General features: G+C 52.3%; 2 protein-coding genes across 17 annotated transcripts in view; one reads left to right on the forward strand and one right to left on the reverse strand.

Moving 5' to 3' along the window:
* esr2b (estrogen receptor 2b) overlaps positions 1-7,117 on the forward strand; it is a 57,692-nt gene extending 50,575 nt beyond the window's left edge. For 8 of the 9 annotated variants that reach the window (XM_029138426.3, XM_041069165.2, XM_029138425.3 and 5 more), the window contains 7 exons: positions 65-181; positions 446-796; positions 1,795-1,933; positions 3,188-3,321; positions 4,822-5,005; positions 5,091-5,381; positions 5,606-7,117. In XM_029138426.3, coding sequence (XP_028994259.1) covers positions 65-181; positions 446-796; positions 1,795-1,933; positions 3,188-3,321; positions 4,822-5,005; positions 5,091-5,381; positions 5,606-5,720 — 1,331 coding nt within the window. In that variant the 3' untranslated portion in view covers positions 5,721-7,117. The remainder of the gene's footprint in view (positions 1-64; positions 182-445; positions 797-1,794; positions 1,934-3,187; positions 3,322-4,821; positions 5,006-5,090; positions 5,382-5,605) is intronic. The other variant, XR_008693667.1, reaches the window with a different exon arrangement.
* Positions 7,034-15,309, reverse strand: part of LOC114848153 (nesprin-2-like) — a 46,101-nt gene continuing 37,825 nt past the window's right edge. For 5 of the 8 annotated variants that reach the window (XM_029138419.3, XM_029138415.3, XM_029138418.3 and 2 more), the window contains 16 exons: positions 14,609-14,771; positions 12,995-13,182; positions 12,641-12,791; positions 12,096-12,278; positions 11,536-11,673; positions 11,263-11,457; positions 10,949-11,189; positions 10,684-10,811; positions 10,472-10,604; positions 10,182-10,393; positions 9,873-10,064; positions 9,669-9,797; positions 8,850-9,041; positions 8,555-8,698; positions 8,431-8,477; positions 7,034-8,255 (listed from right to left, as the gene is read on the reverse strand). In XM_029138419.3, coding sequence (XP_028994252.1) covers positions 8,051-8,255; positions 8,431-8,477; positions 8,555-8,698; positions 8,850-9,041; positions 9,669-9,797; positions 9,873-10,064; positions 10,182-10,393; positions 10,472-10,604; positions 10,684-10,811; positions 10,949-11,189; positions 11,263-11,457; positions 11,536-11,673; positions 12,096-12,278; positions 12,641-12,791; positions 12,995-13,182; positions 14,609-14,771 — 2,641 coding nt within the window. In that variant the 3' untranslated portion in view covers positions 7,034-8,050. The remainder of the gene's footprint in view (positions 8,256-8,430; positions 8,478-8,554; positions 8,699-8,849; positions 9,042-9,668; positions 9,798-9,872; positions 10,065-10,181; positions 10,394-10,471; positions 10,605-10,683; positions 10,812-10,948; positions 11,190-11,262; positions 11,458-11,535; positions 11,674-12,095; positions 12,279-12,640; positions 12,792-12,994; positions 13,183-14,608; positions 14,772-15,309) is intronic. The other 3 variants (XM_029138416.3, XM_029138414.3, XM_029138417.3) reach the window with 3 other exon arrangements.

Genomic DNA, 15,309 nt, shown 5'->3' on the forward strand with positions numbered 1-15,309 from the left:
TCAGCCTGCGCCTTCTCAGGCCTCTCCCTGCGCTCCGTCACCACAGCCCATGTGTTTGAATCAGGACACAACGACTACATCTGTCCTGCCACCAACCAGTGCACCATCGACAAGAACCGGCGTAAGAGCTGCCAGGCCTGCCGCCTACGCAAATGCTACGAAGTGGGCATGATGAAGTGTGGTAGGTCAACGCACGCACGCACACACACACACACACACACACACAACACGAAGCCAGAGGGGAAAAGCTCTGCTTGGTTGTTGGAATATTAGAAATCTGAGAGAATGAAAGACTCTGTTGTCTGAGAATCGCAGACATTCCTCCTATGCACTAACTGAAGCCACAGGGGCAGCAGCTGTTTCACATCTGTCTTTGCTCTTAATCATCTGTAAATTTGAAGCAGACACGGATGAGAGCCGTCGTATGATTCTGATTCTCTCTCAGGTGTGAGGCGTGAGCGCTGCAGCTACCGAGGAGCTCGGCACCGGCGTGGCGGACCTCACTCCCGGGACACGTCGGGCAGGGTCCTGGTCCGGGTGGGACCCGGCTCTCGAGCCCAGCGGCACCTGCACCTGCAGGCGCCGCTCGTCCACCTCCCTGACCCGAACCACGTGCACCACACGTCCATGAGCCCGGAGGAGTTCATCTCCCGCATCATGGAAGCGGAGCCTCCGGAGATCTACCTCATGGAGGACATGAAGAAGCCGTTCACCGAGTCCAGCATGATGATGTCGCTCACCAACCTGGCAGACAAGGAGCTCGTCCTCATGATCAGCTGGGCCAAAAAGATCCCCGGTAAGTGGGTCCAGGCAGTGGGTTCATGTGAAGGGAATTTACTCACATGTTTGAGAATCAGCTGCTTTTGTTCAGAGAGAGACCGTCCTGTGTTAAAAAACCTCCCAAAGTGAAGTCGCTTCGGGCCACAGTCGCATCTCAGATGAGCCACTGATCCAGGCTCCTGTGCATCAGCTGACTGGCTCCAAACAAGGCTGAACAGCCCGACCGTCGCATGTGCTCCAGATCCCATTCACGTCAAAACAGTCAGACTGGATCTGTGTTTTTGTCCCTGGTGTGAACAAACATGGACATGAACCAGAACCAGAGCCTTGTTGTGGTTGGAGCCTCTAATGAGACAAGCTCAGTTTCTTCTGTTTAATATAAAAACATTTCATAATTGGTTTGTTCCTCTTCAAATCCGCTCTCACTCATCGTCATCCAAACAACAAGGGTTTGAATTGTCACGAAGGGGAACAGTTCTCTGCGTTTAGTCCATCACCAAATGAACCCGTCTGAAGCAGTAACTCAGTCATTTTCTGTTGGTTTCCTCTTAAACCGCCTTCATTCGATGCCTCGTCTCCGTCTTTAACGCACTGAAACTCAAACAACCACTCTCACTGTTTCTCTCTTCAAGGCTTTGCAAGTGCGCTTGGTTTTCAATTGGTCACAAAATAAGTTCATGCCTAGTAAAAGCAAACATCTCATTTATGTGTGTGACATTTTCAGATTTGTCCTGAAAATGACCAGAAACCATTTGATTAGAATCAAAGAATTCTGTAAAAGGCGTAAACGCAGCTGGTTTCATACAGGACAGAGCATCCAAACATGCAGCGTCCTCCTCGAGACGCGGAGCCAGATGGTGGATGTGATGACGTGATGGTTTAGTGAGGAGTCTGACCTCCTGAAGGCAGCTCTGTGAACACAGAGGACCTCGAGTCGCGCTGCATGTGTTTGTTTGTGTCTCATATGACTGCTGATATAATTAGCGCTCCACACTGCTTCCTCTCTGTGCTCAGGCTTCATAGAGCTGAGTCTCACAGACCAGATCCACCTGCTCAAGTGCTGCTGGCTGGAGATCCTGATGCTGGGCCTGATGTGGAGATCGGTGGACCATCCTGGGAAGCTCATCTTCACACCTGACTTCAGGCTCAACAGGTGAGGGCTGTTTCCACCCTCATCACTAACAGTCTAGGTCTTATTTTACAGCTCTGTGAGGAGGTAACATGACGGAGAAATGTGCTTCTGCATAAATCAGGTCATGTGAGACGTTAATTTGTTGAATTATTCTCCCAAAGCTGAAGTCAGGAGGTGAAGTCTCGGGTCATTTGTTACACGACTCCAGCTTTAAATTTACTGACGAATGTTTGTGTGGAGCAGGTTCTTGGCACAGACCCGTGCTCTCGCTCCCACACAGCATTTGGTTGCTTCACTCCAGGTTGTGTCCAGTGAGTGAATTCATTTGCTGTAGCTCCACCAGGTTCGTGAGCGTCGTTAGTTAGTGTCTGCAGCTCCACTCATCCAGCGGATGATTCACATTTACGGCAGTTTGAAATGTTGTTCCCTGTAAGTTCACTAATTATTTGTAGCTCTTTACACCCAAAGGTCGTGACTTGTGAAGATTAACGCGTTTCAGCCAAATGTGAGGCGGAACTTGATTCTCTGCAGACTTGTAATTCATTTATTTCTTAATGTTTACCTCCTGAAGTTCCTACATAGTCTTGAGGTCACATTGAGTGAGTCAGATATTCCACTAATGGTTGATTCACGGCTTTAATAGGTCAGCGCATTCTACACAGCGCAGCGTGAACTGGGCCGGTGATTCCGCTCTGACTGCGGTCAGGTATCAACTCAGACGCCTGTTGTTGGCAGCGCTTCCTTCATGTTCCGTCAGTGAGCTCAGGTTACAGCTGCAGGTAAACGACAGCACGCTCCACGCGGTGCTCCTGAATGAACGAACCTGCTGCTCCGTCGTCGTTCCAGTCAAACCAGCAGTGACGCAATGCTGCGGGTGAACTACTGTACTGTCCACTTTGTTCCCGCGAGCAAAAGCGCTGACTCTGCAACATGCTAATGTCACCAAGTGCAGCGCTGACCGCTAACGGACACAAAGGTGTAAGGTTCACAACTGAATCAGCCTCATCCGAAGGAGGGAGACCCGGAGGCCTCAACGCCACGGAAACCGTCACCACAGGCTTAGTCTGACCTTGGACTGCTCTCTCAACAGCAGCCTGGTCCCCGCGGGGCTCAGGAAAACATCCTGGGTGGAAATCCATCCACTGGCTCAACAACAGGCTCACATGCACCGATGGAAGCGGCTGTTTTTCCACCATCGCTGCCTCTTTACATGCCGCGCATTAAAGAGTAGTCGTCTCTGTGTGATTCTGTGTGATCCTGTCCCTCTGTGCTCAGGGAGGAGGGTCAGTGCGTGGAGGGCATCATGGAGATCTTCGACATGCTGCTGGCTGCCACCTCCCGCTTTCGTGAGCTGAAGCTTCAGAGGGAGGAGTACGTCTGCCTGAAGGCCATGATCCTCCTCAACTCCAGTGAGTGTGTTTGCTTCTGCTTATCTCGTCTGACTCGTCTGATCGCAGCACAAACAAGCTCAACATTTGTTTCCCAACATGAACCTTTGTGCTTCAGGACCGCTCTTAAAACAACAGGCGGATTCTGTGTAAAAGCGCAGGAGGCTCCAGCAGTTTGAGCCTTTGTCCTGACGGCGCCTCTGTTGATGCTCCTGACGTGATGATGAACGTCATGAGCTCAGGCTGGACTCTGCCTCGCGCCGTCGTCCATGTTGAAGGCCGTGAGATTACAGCGGATGGATTTCTGTCCCTCGTAAAAGCAGCAGCTGCACAGAACATTATGGAGACAGCAGGGAGAGATAAAGGAGCAGCTCGGTACCTGCCCCACGTTTACTGCTCTGCTTTTAGGGAGATAACGGCTGAGCGCAGCTTTATTGGGCGCTTGCTCCAAACAGGAACCAGACCCCACTTGTTTGATATGAATTACTATTAGTGTTTATGGTCCTTTAACTAATCCAGCATGAAAGGAGCCGTCAGCGTCTGCAGCCTGTACCGTCTCAACCCGGTGCTCGTTGATGTGTTTGGGTCGAGTCTGGACAAAAACGGTCCGTGTCTTCAAGGCTTGTAATCCTTTATTGATTTGCTTTTTATAGAACTGGAATCACTTTGTTTTCCAGAGGAATAAAGACGTGATCACCGCTTTACCAGCGTGTTGTAGATCTCCCTCCCGGGTTTCATTACACCACACTCACTTTTATCGATCCTCCCACCAGCGTTGCAGCATTTGCATCGTTTGGCTCGTTTGAAGAAGGCTCCGGTTCGCTGTAAACGGCCTTTATTTGTCCCGCTGGTCACCGTGCCCCCCCCCACCGCCGGCCAACGCTGGGCAGGTTCCACTGATGTGATTGACCTCTGCCCTCTGCACACACTCACTGCTGCCAGGATCTGTTCTCTGCAGCTGAGTGGAAAAGAGTTAAAAAGAAATTGTGCAAGAAGTGAAATTGAGTCTCAAAAGTCAAAAGAACAGAGAAATGTGAAGGTTGTGAACAGATGGAATGTTGCTCAACAGCCCGCCCTCGGTGCTGCTGGGTGGATTTACTGCCCCGTCCTTCTACAGCCCCCTAGTGTTTCATCTGGAATGTCCCCCGTGACGTGGCTGCTGCCTCCGATGAGCTGCGGTTGCCAGCTGTTCACAAGCAGGACTCTAAAGTTGAAAAATGAGAAAGCTGCTTAATCATGTGCTGCCGCGGACCCTTTCTCCAACACTGGCCTCGTTCTGCGTCTTATTAAGACATCAGAACATCTGCAAATGCTGTTCGCTGCTGCAAGTCGGAAATTACGTCGAATGTTTTGTTGCACAATGAAAAATGAAAATTAGAATTTTGCCCATTTCTAGACTGCCTGATTTTTTTCCTGTAGTTTAATCTTTTTCCGACCAGTGGAGTCAAACGATCATAGTCACTCTGGTAGTAACGGCTCCAGTCAGTGATGGATGATGGAAAGATGTTCTGCTTTTTCCAGATCTGTGCAGCAGCTCCCCTCAGACGGCTGAGGAGCTGGAGAGCAGGAACAAGCTGCTGCGTCTGCTGGATTCGGTGATCGATGCTCTGGTCTGGGCCATCTCCAAGCTGGGCCTGTCCACACAGCAGCAGGCTCTGCGTCTGGGCCACCTCACCATGCTGCTCTCCCACATCCGCCACGTCAGGTACCGTGGGGCCCGGGTCCCACTCACTTCAGGCTGTTTGTGTGCTGCTGCGTCAGCTTCAGGGCCGTCCTGCTTCTCTTCTCAGTAACAAAGGCATGGACCACCTGTCCACCATGAAGAGGAAGAACGTGGTGCTGGTGTACGACCTGCTGCTGGAGATGCTGGACGCCAACACATCCAGCAGCAGCAGCAGCAGCCAGACGTCGTCCTCGCCGAGCTCCGACTCTTACTCCGACCAACACGCCGCGCCCTCGTCCTTCCAGCCCGACCGGGACCACGCCGGCCTGCCTGCTCACGGGCCTGTGGAAGGACCCCTGCAGCCTCTGGCCCTGCAGACCTCGCCTCCGTCGCAGGCAGAGCACCTGGGCAGCAGCAGGTATGCTTCTGAAAGGCCCGGTCCATGTGTAAATGACCGGGAGGACTCGGTCCACGCGGTGGATGGAGGCCGAACCCGTGTCTGGGTCTCTGTCCTGGTGCTGCTCACTCACATCTTGGTTTGTTCTGTGAGGTCTTTGACCTTTGTTGCAAATTGATGCTTGACTGTTTAATGAATTCACCTTTCCAGTTTCACTGTTTTTAATGTGTTGACTTTCCTTTCAGTTACATTCAGTCGGAGTCGTGGTCTCTGGCTGCAGAGGATGCAGGTCCCTCAGTGGAGCCGACGCACTACATCATACCTGATCGAGTCGTCATGGAAACTGCCTTAGAGGGGTGACAGGACTTCACAAGCCAAAGTGAGACTGAATCTGTTCCATCCCACAAAGACCAACAAAAGGAAACTGAAAAGGATTTTAAAAAAAAAACATTAAGTGCTTTTGTGAGGTAAAGTTTTTTTCCTATTGCTGATGTTTTTAGTCGAATACACATTTTTGATGGGATGTTTATTGTGAACGTAATATTTCTCGTGAATGTGCACTACAGTGGGTGTTCCTGAGAACAGCGCTGAACCTCTGCCAGTCAGTTTGTGCTCTTATTTTTTGATATGCACTATTTGTATCTCTTTTTCACATTGGTGTAAAACCCAGAACAAGCCATTGACAAACTGGATAAGGTGCATGTGTTCGTTGGAATGTGCTGTTTGTTCTCTGCACTACTACTGTGAGCTTCGGTGTTTCATTCGGTGCCTATACTGTACATCCGGGATTTTTCTACTCTTTGTACGACGTGTCAGTGGCCTTTTAAAAAACTGACTGTTAAAGTAGCTTCTTCTTTGTTCATCTGGGTTTTAAGGCTGAATTTACACTGTAGATGTGGCACCAGAACAACTGAAATAATTCAAACTTCTCTAACACTTTGCTCAATGTTAAACTGAGTGGAGCAGCAGCCGCCTGAGCCGTAAATAAAAGGTAGAGTTTAAACGTGCTGCAGATGGAGTGTGTTGTGTACCACAGGCTTTGGAGCCACAGCTCTGACTCACCTGGCTCCTCATTAAAGTCAGTGGTCATGTGTACGTAGCTTCACTCTGTCCTGCTAACGTCGCTAAATGATAAAACATCATAATATACCACCACGTATTATTACCACATACTTTAATACTGTATGAAGGAACACATGTCTGTAGTTTTGTGTTTTAGCGGCTCATTAGCCACACGATGACATCATGAGCATCCTTTGCTATAATACGTCTTCCTCTACTAATGACAGACGTGTCCGTCCACATCAGCTCAGAGTTCTTTACTTCCTGTTTCACGGTGAACTGTTGTTGCTTCGATTCCTGAAACGTGAAAATGTGTTTTACAACTGTTTGCTGCTGTTCCTTTGAAACATTTACACACGGTTATGGAACTTAACGCTCCACTCGCTTTGTAACTTGGCCACATAACTAAATGCTTCAGTATCTCGGTTAAGCTGCTTCAAACGCACCGTGAAGATGTGGTTCAGATGTTGAGCAGTGTCACGAGTTTAACTTCAGCCTTGGGCCCAGATTGTTCCACCACTCTCTTTAGTTTCCTGGTGTCTGTGGATTGTATGTGCATGAACACACTCAGCTCTCAGCCACATTCTTACTTTAACACATCCAACAGTCAATTATGTCAAACACAGTTTATTGTTACAACCTACAGATCACATCCCATAAATAAGAGTTGACAAAATAAATCAAACTTGACACACTTTTGTTTCTCTTCAGTTGGCCTCTAACCAGAAGAATTAGGATCAAATTAAGTTAAATAGACTCTTTATATTAACATTAGCAGTTCTTTTGATTGTGCACAAAGCTACATTCAGTGACCGAAGGATCATTTACATTCATGTTCTACTGAGTCTGGCCTGTTACAGTCTGACGGCAGCCCATCAACAGCAAGAAGGAAGGAGCAGCATTCAGGTAAACACACACACTCACACACACGTACGTTTAGAAAGAAATCAATGCTTCGCTTGATTGATGCAGGGTCACATCTGGGGCCAACTTGGACAGTGCTGGGTAAGTTATGAACAATTCAGGTTCATCTCAGGAAATGATAAATGGCAGCGTGACGCAGCTGATAGAACTACACTAAATCGTAATTAAGTGACATTTTTATTACACTGACTCAAATATGTCACGTTAAACAATAACTTGTAGTGAAAGAGCCAGTGAGACACAAACGCAGATGTGACGTCCAGAATCAAATAGACTATTAGCCAGTGGCTAATAGTGTCAACAAAGTTCATCATAGGAAAATACTATTTAGACCAACCGGCCTCTCCTGAAACTTTGAAGCACTTTAACGTTTCATTCTTAATGAAGTGACTCCATACACACATCTGCACATTTTGTCATTGCTATTTACAGTTAAAAATACATTGATAGGTCTGTTGGCTGCAGATGAGTCACTGCCATAATTTATTTATATTCATAAATACCTTAAAACCACACAAACTAAAAACCTGATTCATTTCTGTACAAAATGTGTGATCAGAGGAAAAACAGTAAAAATAGCTGCAGTGGTAGAAAATGGCCAGTGATGCTTTGGTAATAATCCTTTAAACATACATAAACTAGAAATGTTGCAACAGCATGCGTTGGAGAGGGGACGTTCTTACAGAACCAGCCCTGTTCCTCACTCAGGTGGGCGGAGGGCCGTTGGTGTAGCGCAGCATTGGGTAGAAGGAGCGGGCAAAGTTGTTGGACAGCGTGCAGCTGTAGTCGTCTTCAGACAGAGGCACCAGGCAGGTCAGAACCAGCAGCACCAGGAGGAGCAGGTGCAGAGGGAAGGCGGCGCGCAGCACCCGGTGCAGGAAGGGTGCGCGTGGGGGCGGCTCCCTGTCCCTGCAGGCACAGAACACAGGTGACCTCACTGGCCTCTAGCAGCGCTTCTTCTGGCCCCATCCTCGGTGTTGGGATGAGGTCGTACGCTCATTGGCCACTTCATCACAGCTGATTGACTCCATCAACTGTTCTGTAAGTGAAACCTTTGTGATCATAGAGTTGTTTGAGTCATTACCTTCGGGTTGCGGGATGTCTGACTGCAGCTGCTGCTCCAGAGTCCTGCTGAAGCCATAGAATAGTTATTAGTCCAAGCACAGCAGCAAAACAAGCTAATAAATATTGGGGCTAGGACACTGTACCGTGATGGTTCCCAGGCCGATGCTGTCCACTTCACAGCTGCTGGAGCAGATTTCCTGGGACACAGAATCAGATAAAACGGAGCCAAGTGCTTCAGCTCCGTCCTGTGCCGTGGAGACAGAGATAGCGTCAGCCGTGGACACTTCCTTGTGATAAAGACATTTGAACAGATTGTTCTGAGATGATACTTTTATTTATGGCACGTCAACAAGTTCACGCTGAAGGTGTGTCTGAGCTTTGGACTAAACGTCGTGTGACGCTCATCTACTGTTCTGTGTTTAAACAGCGCTGACGCACCTCTGCTCCCTGGAGCGTGTGCAGGTCGGCCGCCACCTGCCGCAGCAGGAGCCGCAGCTTGTTTGCGATGACGTGGACCTTCTCCTTGGCCTCGGTGCTGTCGTCGGCCGTGGCCTCCGGGAGGAGCTGAGACGAGATGTCCTGCAGGGAGCACACCTGCCGCTGGCGCCGGCGCAGCTCCTGCTGCAGCGCCTGCAGGTTGGAGCGCAGAGCAGCTGCAGGTTAGAACGCGAGGACCTGGTGGATGTGGGAGCGTGGATGTGTGCGTGGGTGTGGGTGGGGGCTGTGTGTGTAGATGTGGGCTGTGTGTGTGTGTGAGGGTTGTGTGTGTGTGTGTGTGTGAGGGCTGCATGGGTGGACGTGCGTGTGGCTGTGTGTGTGGGTGCGTGGGGTGGGTGCATGTGTGAGGGCTGTGTGGGTGGGGGAGTGTGGGCGCGTGCGTGACGGCTGCGTGCGTGTGTGTGTGGGGGCTGCGTGTGTGTGTGAGGGCTGTGTGCGTAGATGTGGGCTGCGTGTGTGTGTGAGGGCTGCATGGGTGGACATGCGTGAGGGCTGTGTGGGTGGGGGAGTGTGGGCGCGTGCGTGACGGCTGCGTGCGTGTGTGTGTGTGTGTGGGGGGGCTGCGTGTGTGAGGGCTGTGTGCGTAGATGTGGGCTGTGTGTGTGTGTGTGTGTGTGTGAGGGCTGTGTGCGTGTGTGTGAGGGCTGTGTGTGTGTGAGGGCTGCATGGGTGGACGTGCGTGTGGCTTTGTGCGTGGATGTGGGCTGCGTGTGTGTGTGTGAGGGCTGCATGGGTGGACGTGCGTGCGTTGCGTCTCACTGTCAGCGCGTCCCGGTGCTCCAGCGCCGCAGCGCGGCGGCCCAGCAGCTCCCTGGCGTCGACAGAGAACAGCCTGTTCTCGGCCTGAGCGAGCCACAGCAGCAGAGAGTGCAGCGTCGCGTGGAACTCCTGAGGAGGACGAGGCCACGGTGAGGCTGCGCTCAGCGCTGCGCTTCCTACAAACACACAGGGTCCGTGTCTCACCTGACACTGCATCAGCGCCTCCTGCAGCCTCCGCTCCCAGCGCTCCAGGCGGCTGCAGGCCGTCGTCCAGCTGTGATTGGCCGAGGCCAGAGCCTCCTGCAGCTCGGAGCGGTCGTCCTGCAGGAAGTGACGGCTGCTCAGGTTCACAGAGATCATCACACACTTGTAGCTGTTGAAGGTCTTCTGCATCTCCTGGTCGAGGAGGAAGAGACAACGAAGAAGATAAGATATGACTTTATTTATCCCACATTTTGAATATATGTAACTGTAATAATTAATGGAGGATTCAGCGTGGCTGAAGTCTCCCACCTTCAGCTTCTTGACGTTGACCTCCAGGTCCCGGATGCTGGTGAACGCCTCCATCTGCTGGAGCCGGTCCAGGTCGGGCAGCACGCTGTCCAACCAGGAAGTGACATCACCGAGGTCAGAGTTCAGTTTCTGCCACTGCTCCAGGTTCTGCCTGGTTTCTGCGTGGCTGTCGCAGGGCTGTGCCTGTAGCAGCTCCCAGCGCTGGATCACTCCTGAGAGAACCAGGGTTTAGTAAACTTTGTAAATCCTCTATCCAACTTGGCTTGTGTCACTTTCATTAATCCTGAAACCTGTGCTGCTCTGTTTGTCGGCAGTGCTGCTGCTCAGCCCGACGTCGTCCAGCTCCTCGTCGTCGTCGTTCAGGATCAGCTTGATTCTCTGCACGCTGTCGATGCTGCCGCTGCATTCTGCCATGAGCTTGGCCTGGACACACACACACACACACACACATTAATAACAAGCCTGTGACTGCCCCGTCGTCTGTTCGTGTGTTGCTGCTTACGTAGCCCTGCTGGAGCAGCTGTGAGCCTGTGTGTGTGGGGGACGAGCTCGTTCCTCTGGGACCCAGACCCGGCCTCCGCTCCGGGGACCCGGGCTGGTGCCAGCTGGGCAGCTCACTCAACGACTTAACTGGGACAGGAGAAGACATGAGAAGTAATAATAATCCCAAACTACGTGACAGTTAAACATCGTGGACCCGTGACCTGTGACTGAGTGCTCCGACGTCTGTAAACAACCCCCCGCCTCAAGCCTGTAACACACGGTACCTGACAGAGCGCTGAAGAAGGCCTCGTCCTCATCGTCCTCGTGCGACGACGAGCCGCCTACGTCCACGGTGTGGTCCCACTCCAGAGGGATGGAGTCCACGCTCACGGGCGTCTCCCGCCCCGATCGCTCCAGAGGCGGCGCCAGCAGGTGGCAGCTGCTGTGGCGTCCGGCCGAGACGCCTGCTGCTGGAGCCTCCTCCTCCCTCGACTCCCTCCAGGGGGGAGGCGAGTCGTCCAGAACCTGGGGATCAGACACACGGCTTCAGTCTGGACCTACAGGAGACGTGCGGCTGGGTCCGGGCGTCGCCACCCACCGGCCGTCTGCTGACCAGGCGCTGGTGGAAGCGGGCCACGCGGCCGAACACCTCCTGGCAGTAGGAGTGCAGCTCCTCCAGCTCGTCCTCGATCAGCACAGCGTCCAGGGCGGCGCTCTTCTGGATCAGGTTCTCCCCGAACACGATGAGCGCGTCGATCTTGTTGGTGTTCAGGGTGATCTCCTGCTGGAAGCCCTGAGTGGGAACAGACAGCGTGGAGCTGCAGCGTGGAAACAGAGGTGGCGCCGCTCAACGGGGCTCAGCTCAACTCACGTTCAGCTGCTGCATCTTGTCCTCGACGTCGCTCTCGGAGAAATGCTCCACGTTGGTGAGCTGCAGGTCCATCTCCGTGAGCCACACCAGGATGGCCTCCCGCGTGCCCTCGAAGTCCTCCCTCTGGGAGGTGAAGTGCTGCAGCCGAGAGGACGCGTTACTCACACACTCATACAGGATTTGATCACGTATTGTTCTAACTTTGTGTTTATGGTCCATTTGTTGTTGTAGTGTAATAAAGCATTTCTCAGCAGTGAAGTCTCTGGGTTTAAGTTGACAGTGGATGAAACGGTTAATAAACAGAGGAGCCTCTCATTTAACAGATCGTGAGTTTGACTCTTCCCTCAGATCTCAGATGAACACAAACGCCTTGTCTTCTGTTGACCTGCGTGGCTTCGGCTCACTTTGCAACGACACGGTCCATCTGCTCAGCGCCACTCGACCCGGTGCAGCTTCCTGTGGACCTGCCGCGCGTCTGAGAGGTGACCTAAATCCCGGCGGCTTAGAGTCGCCCGCGATCAGCCGTTTGCTTTGTGGTTGCTCTCGTGTGAGGTCCTCACCTTCAGCCGGCGCAGCACCGCGGACACCCTCTTCTGCAGCCGGTCCCAGCGCTGGTTCCCCTCGTGGACCATGACCTTGAGCTTGCTGGCGGCGTCGGTGCGGTTCTCCCGGGCCAGGCGGCGGTACTGTTTGTTGACCAGTTCCAGCTGAGTCAGACGCTCGTGAACCTGCCTCTGGACCGACTGAGGGAAGAAGGACAAAGACACATGTTAGGACCCGTCATCAGAACCAGAACCAAACATTCTAACTCGCACCTGCTCAACTTAGTTTGTTTTTTATCACTACACAGTCCCACATTTATGCATTGACGTCTCTTTAAATGTTGTGTGTTCAAATTCAAATCCCTGTTGCCATGGAGACGAGTCCAGATTACCAGACTCTAATCTGTGTTTCTAATCCAGACCAACACATCGAGGTTACGCGTGTCTCACTGAGTCTCTGAACCTAAAGAAGTTACCAAAAGTGCTTTTTCTTTTCAAAGCGTAAACTCCTGAACTGAACAAAGTAAAGTCCTGAACTGCTTTGCTGAGAATCGTGCGCTGACCTCGAACTTCTTGAGCTCCTCCTTGGCGCTGGTGTAGAGCACGTTGGCCGAGTCCGGGTTGGCGGCGCTGAGCTCGGCCGCCTGCAGCCAGTCGTCGAAGCGCGAGTAGTCGTCCAGGAACTTGGACCAGAGACGCCAGGTCTCCTCGATCCTGGAAGCAGCCGCGTCCGTTAGACTCGTTTGTGACAGTCATTTGACTGGTTGGTGGTTTAGGATGAAGCTCATTATTGGGTCTCAACTTTACTAAAACGCAGTTCAACTCAGGACTTGAAGTATGAACTGCAGGTCATTGGTGTTGATTGGCTCTGGTTTGTAAGTGAATGCTCTCATCACCAGCGTGGCACCAGCCCGTACCTCATCCTACGCTCCATGGACATGGCGCAGATGTTCCTCCAGCGCCGGTCCAGGCTGCGGCTCGTCTGCTGGATAGAGTCATTCTCGGCGTCGCCGTCGCAGGCGTCGGCGTCGTGGAGCAGGACGTCGCACAGCGTCAGCACCGAGGCCACGCTCTCCGTGTGCTGCTCGATGTCCCGCTGCAGGTCCTGAGGACACAGAGGCTGGATGTGAGGGTTTGACTGGTCAGAATCACATCAGAGTCTGATTCTGAGTCTGAGTCAGTCGGTGTCAGAGTCAGATTCTGAGTCAGAGTCCAAGTCTCAGTCAGATTCTGAGTCCGTCAGAGTCTGATTCTGAGGCAGAGTCTAAGGCAGTCAGGGTCTGAGTCAGATTCTGAGTCCCTCAGAGTCTGAATCTGAGTCCGTCAGGGTCTGAGTCAGAGTCTGAATCTGAGTCCGTCAGGGTCTGAGTCAGAGTCTGATTCTGAGTCCGTCAGGGTCTGAGTCAGAGTCTGATTCTGAGTCCGTCAGGGTCTGAGTCAGAGCCGTTCCACCGCAGCGCCGGCCTGTGCTTATTAGAACCTCGGTCTGTGTGTGAGAGGCTAAAGCTTCCTCTCACTTTGTTGGCTCCTGTGTTTAAAGTTACCACTCTCTAGGTTGCCATGGCAACAGGTGAAGGCGTAAAGAGCCCATCCACACAGGAGTCATTTCAGCCGTCCCCTCATCCATTAATGGAGCGACTGCAGCCTTTTTTAGGGGCCTCCTGTCTCCTCACGGCTCCTTTCTTCACACGCGTGAGCTGCTCTAAGGCGCCGAGTCATTTGTGTGGTTCATAAAGCGACGGTTTCAGGAATCTGGATCAACGCTGGTCAGCTCATCTACACCCTGAACACTCAAACACATACAGCCGCTTCTGTTAAACAAAGCGGGCGCGTGAAAAGCTCTTTGTGGAGCGGCCGAGGTTGAGTCACAAACCGTCGAATCAAATCTGCTCTGGAATCTGGATGTGATGATACACTTTCATTCATCTGCCGCCAAAACTAATGAAGTTTATTAAAGCTCCCTCAGCCGCAGGCTCTCTGCTGCTCGTCTACAAGCAGCCGCCTCCAAATGCACCGACGGGCTGAGGTCCATTTGCCGTCGGACCTCCCTCCACGTCCTGCCTCTCAGTGCATTTACTTCCCTCAGCCCAGCGTGACGGCGCCTTCCTCAAATATCCCTCCTGCTCCTCGCTGGGATTTTACTTTGCGGCGCACATTACTCAGCTCCTGTGTTATTATGATTTGACGACAGGGAGGCGGGAACACGCGGGCTTTAAAAGCAGGCGTGTGTCTGAGGAGAGCTGGGAACTTTTTACCTGGAAGGTGTTTGAGCGTGTGGTCTATAAAGAGCAGCGTCCGCTCGCAGCTCAGACACGTTTTCTTTGGTAACGTCTCGTATTGTGACACAGAAAAGCCTCAGTTATGGGACGAAGACGTCTAGATTCCTGCTGTGAGCCGCTGGATGCAGCCTCATGGTGAGACGTGGTGTATCCTCCTATTGCACAGCTCATCACTGGAGCCGTCAGTGGTTCATCAGCTAAAACGCCTCCACATTCTGTGTGGCCTGTCGGTGCATCCAAGCCCTCTCTCACCTGCTGCTCGGCCAGTTTCTTCTGGATCTCCTCGCTGTGGCAGACGCTGTAGACCAGCGGCTTGGCCAGCGCCGCCTCCACGCGAGACAGCCACGTGCGCAGGTTGCTCATGTTCTTATCGAGCTGCTGCACCGTCACCAGCGTCTCCTTCAGCTTCCTCACCCTACAAAGACACAGATCAGTGCATCAGTGCATCAGTGACTGGACTCTCATTATCTCTGATGTTCTGCTAGGTTTCATTTAAGGAGCTGAAAATCCAGATGAGGCTGTGAAACGTTGCTGGCTGTGGTCCAGTGAGGATCAGAACATCCCATCCCTGTTCCCATCGTTTCCCCGTTGTCATGCTCAGTGCTTTCCTCTCTGACTGACCTACATCTGGGAGCGGGGATCCGTCTGGGACGGAGGCTGCATTCCACTCCAGCTCCAGGTCGCTGACCTACATCACACGGTTCCCACCAACACCTCGCACTCAACGGCAGCCTGGATCTGACATCTGTTCAGCGTGAGTTACCGGACTAGACACTAACACTGTGATCCTTTCTGCTGCTCCAACAGCAACAGAGGGAACGTCCTCTAACACATTAGCAGCCATTATTTAAGGTGTAAAAACAGACAGTGAAGCCGCGTCCTCGCCAGCGTTAACAGACATCATCCCGCAGCCTCTGTGCTTCTACTACAGCTTCACAGCCGCTGCAGCTCCG

This window comes from Betta splendens, chromosome 22, assembly GCF_900634795.4.
Source record: "Betta splendens chromosome 22, fBetSpl5.4, whole genome shotgun sequence".
Lineage (NCBI taxonomy): Eukaryota > Metazoa > Chordata > Actinopteri > Anabantiformes > Osphronemidae > Betta > Betta splendens.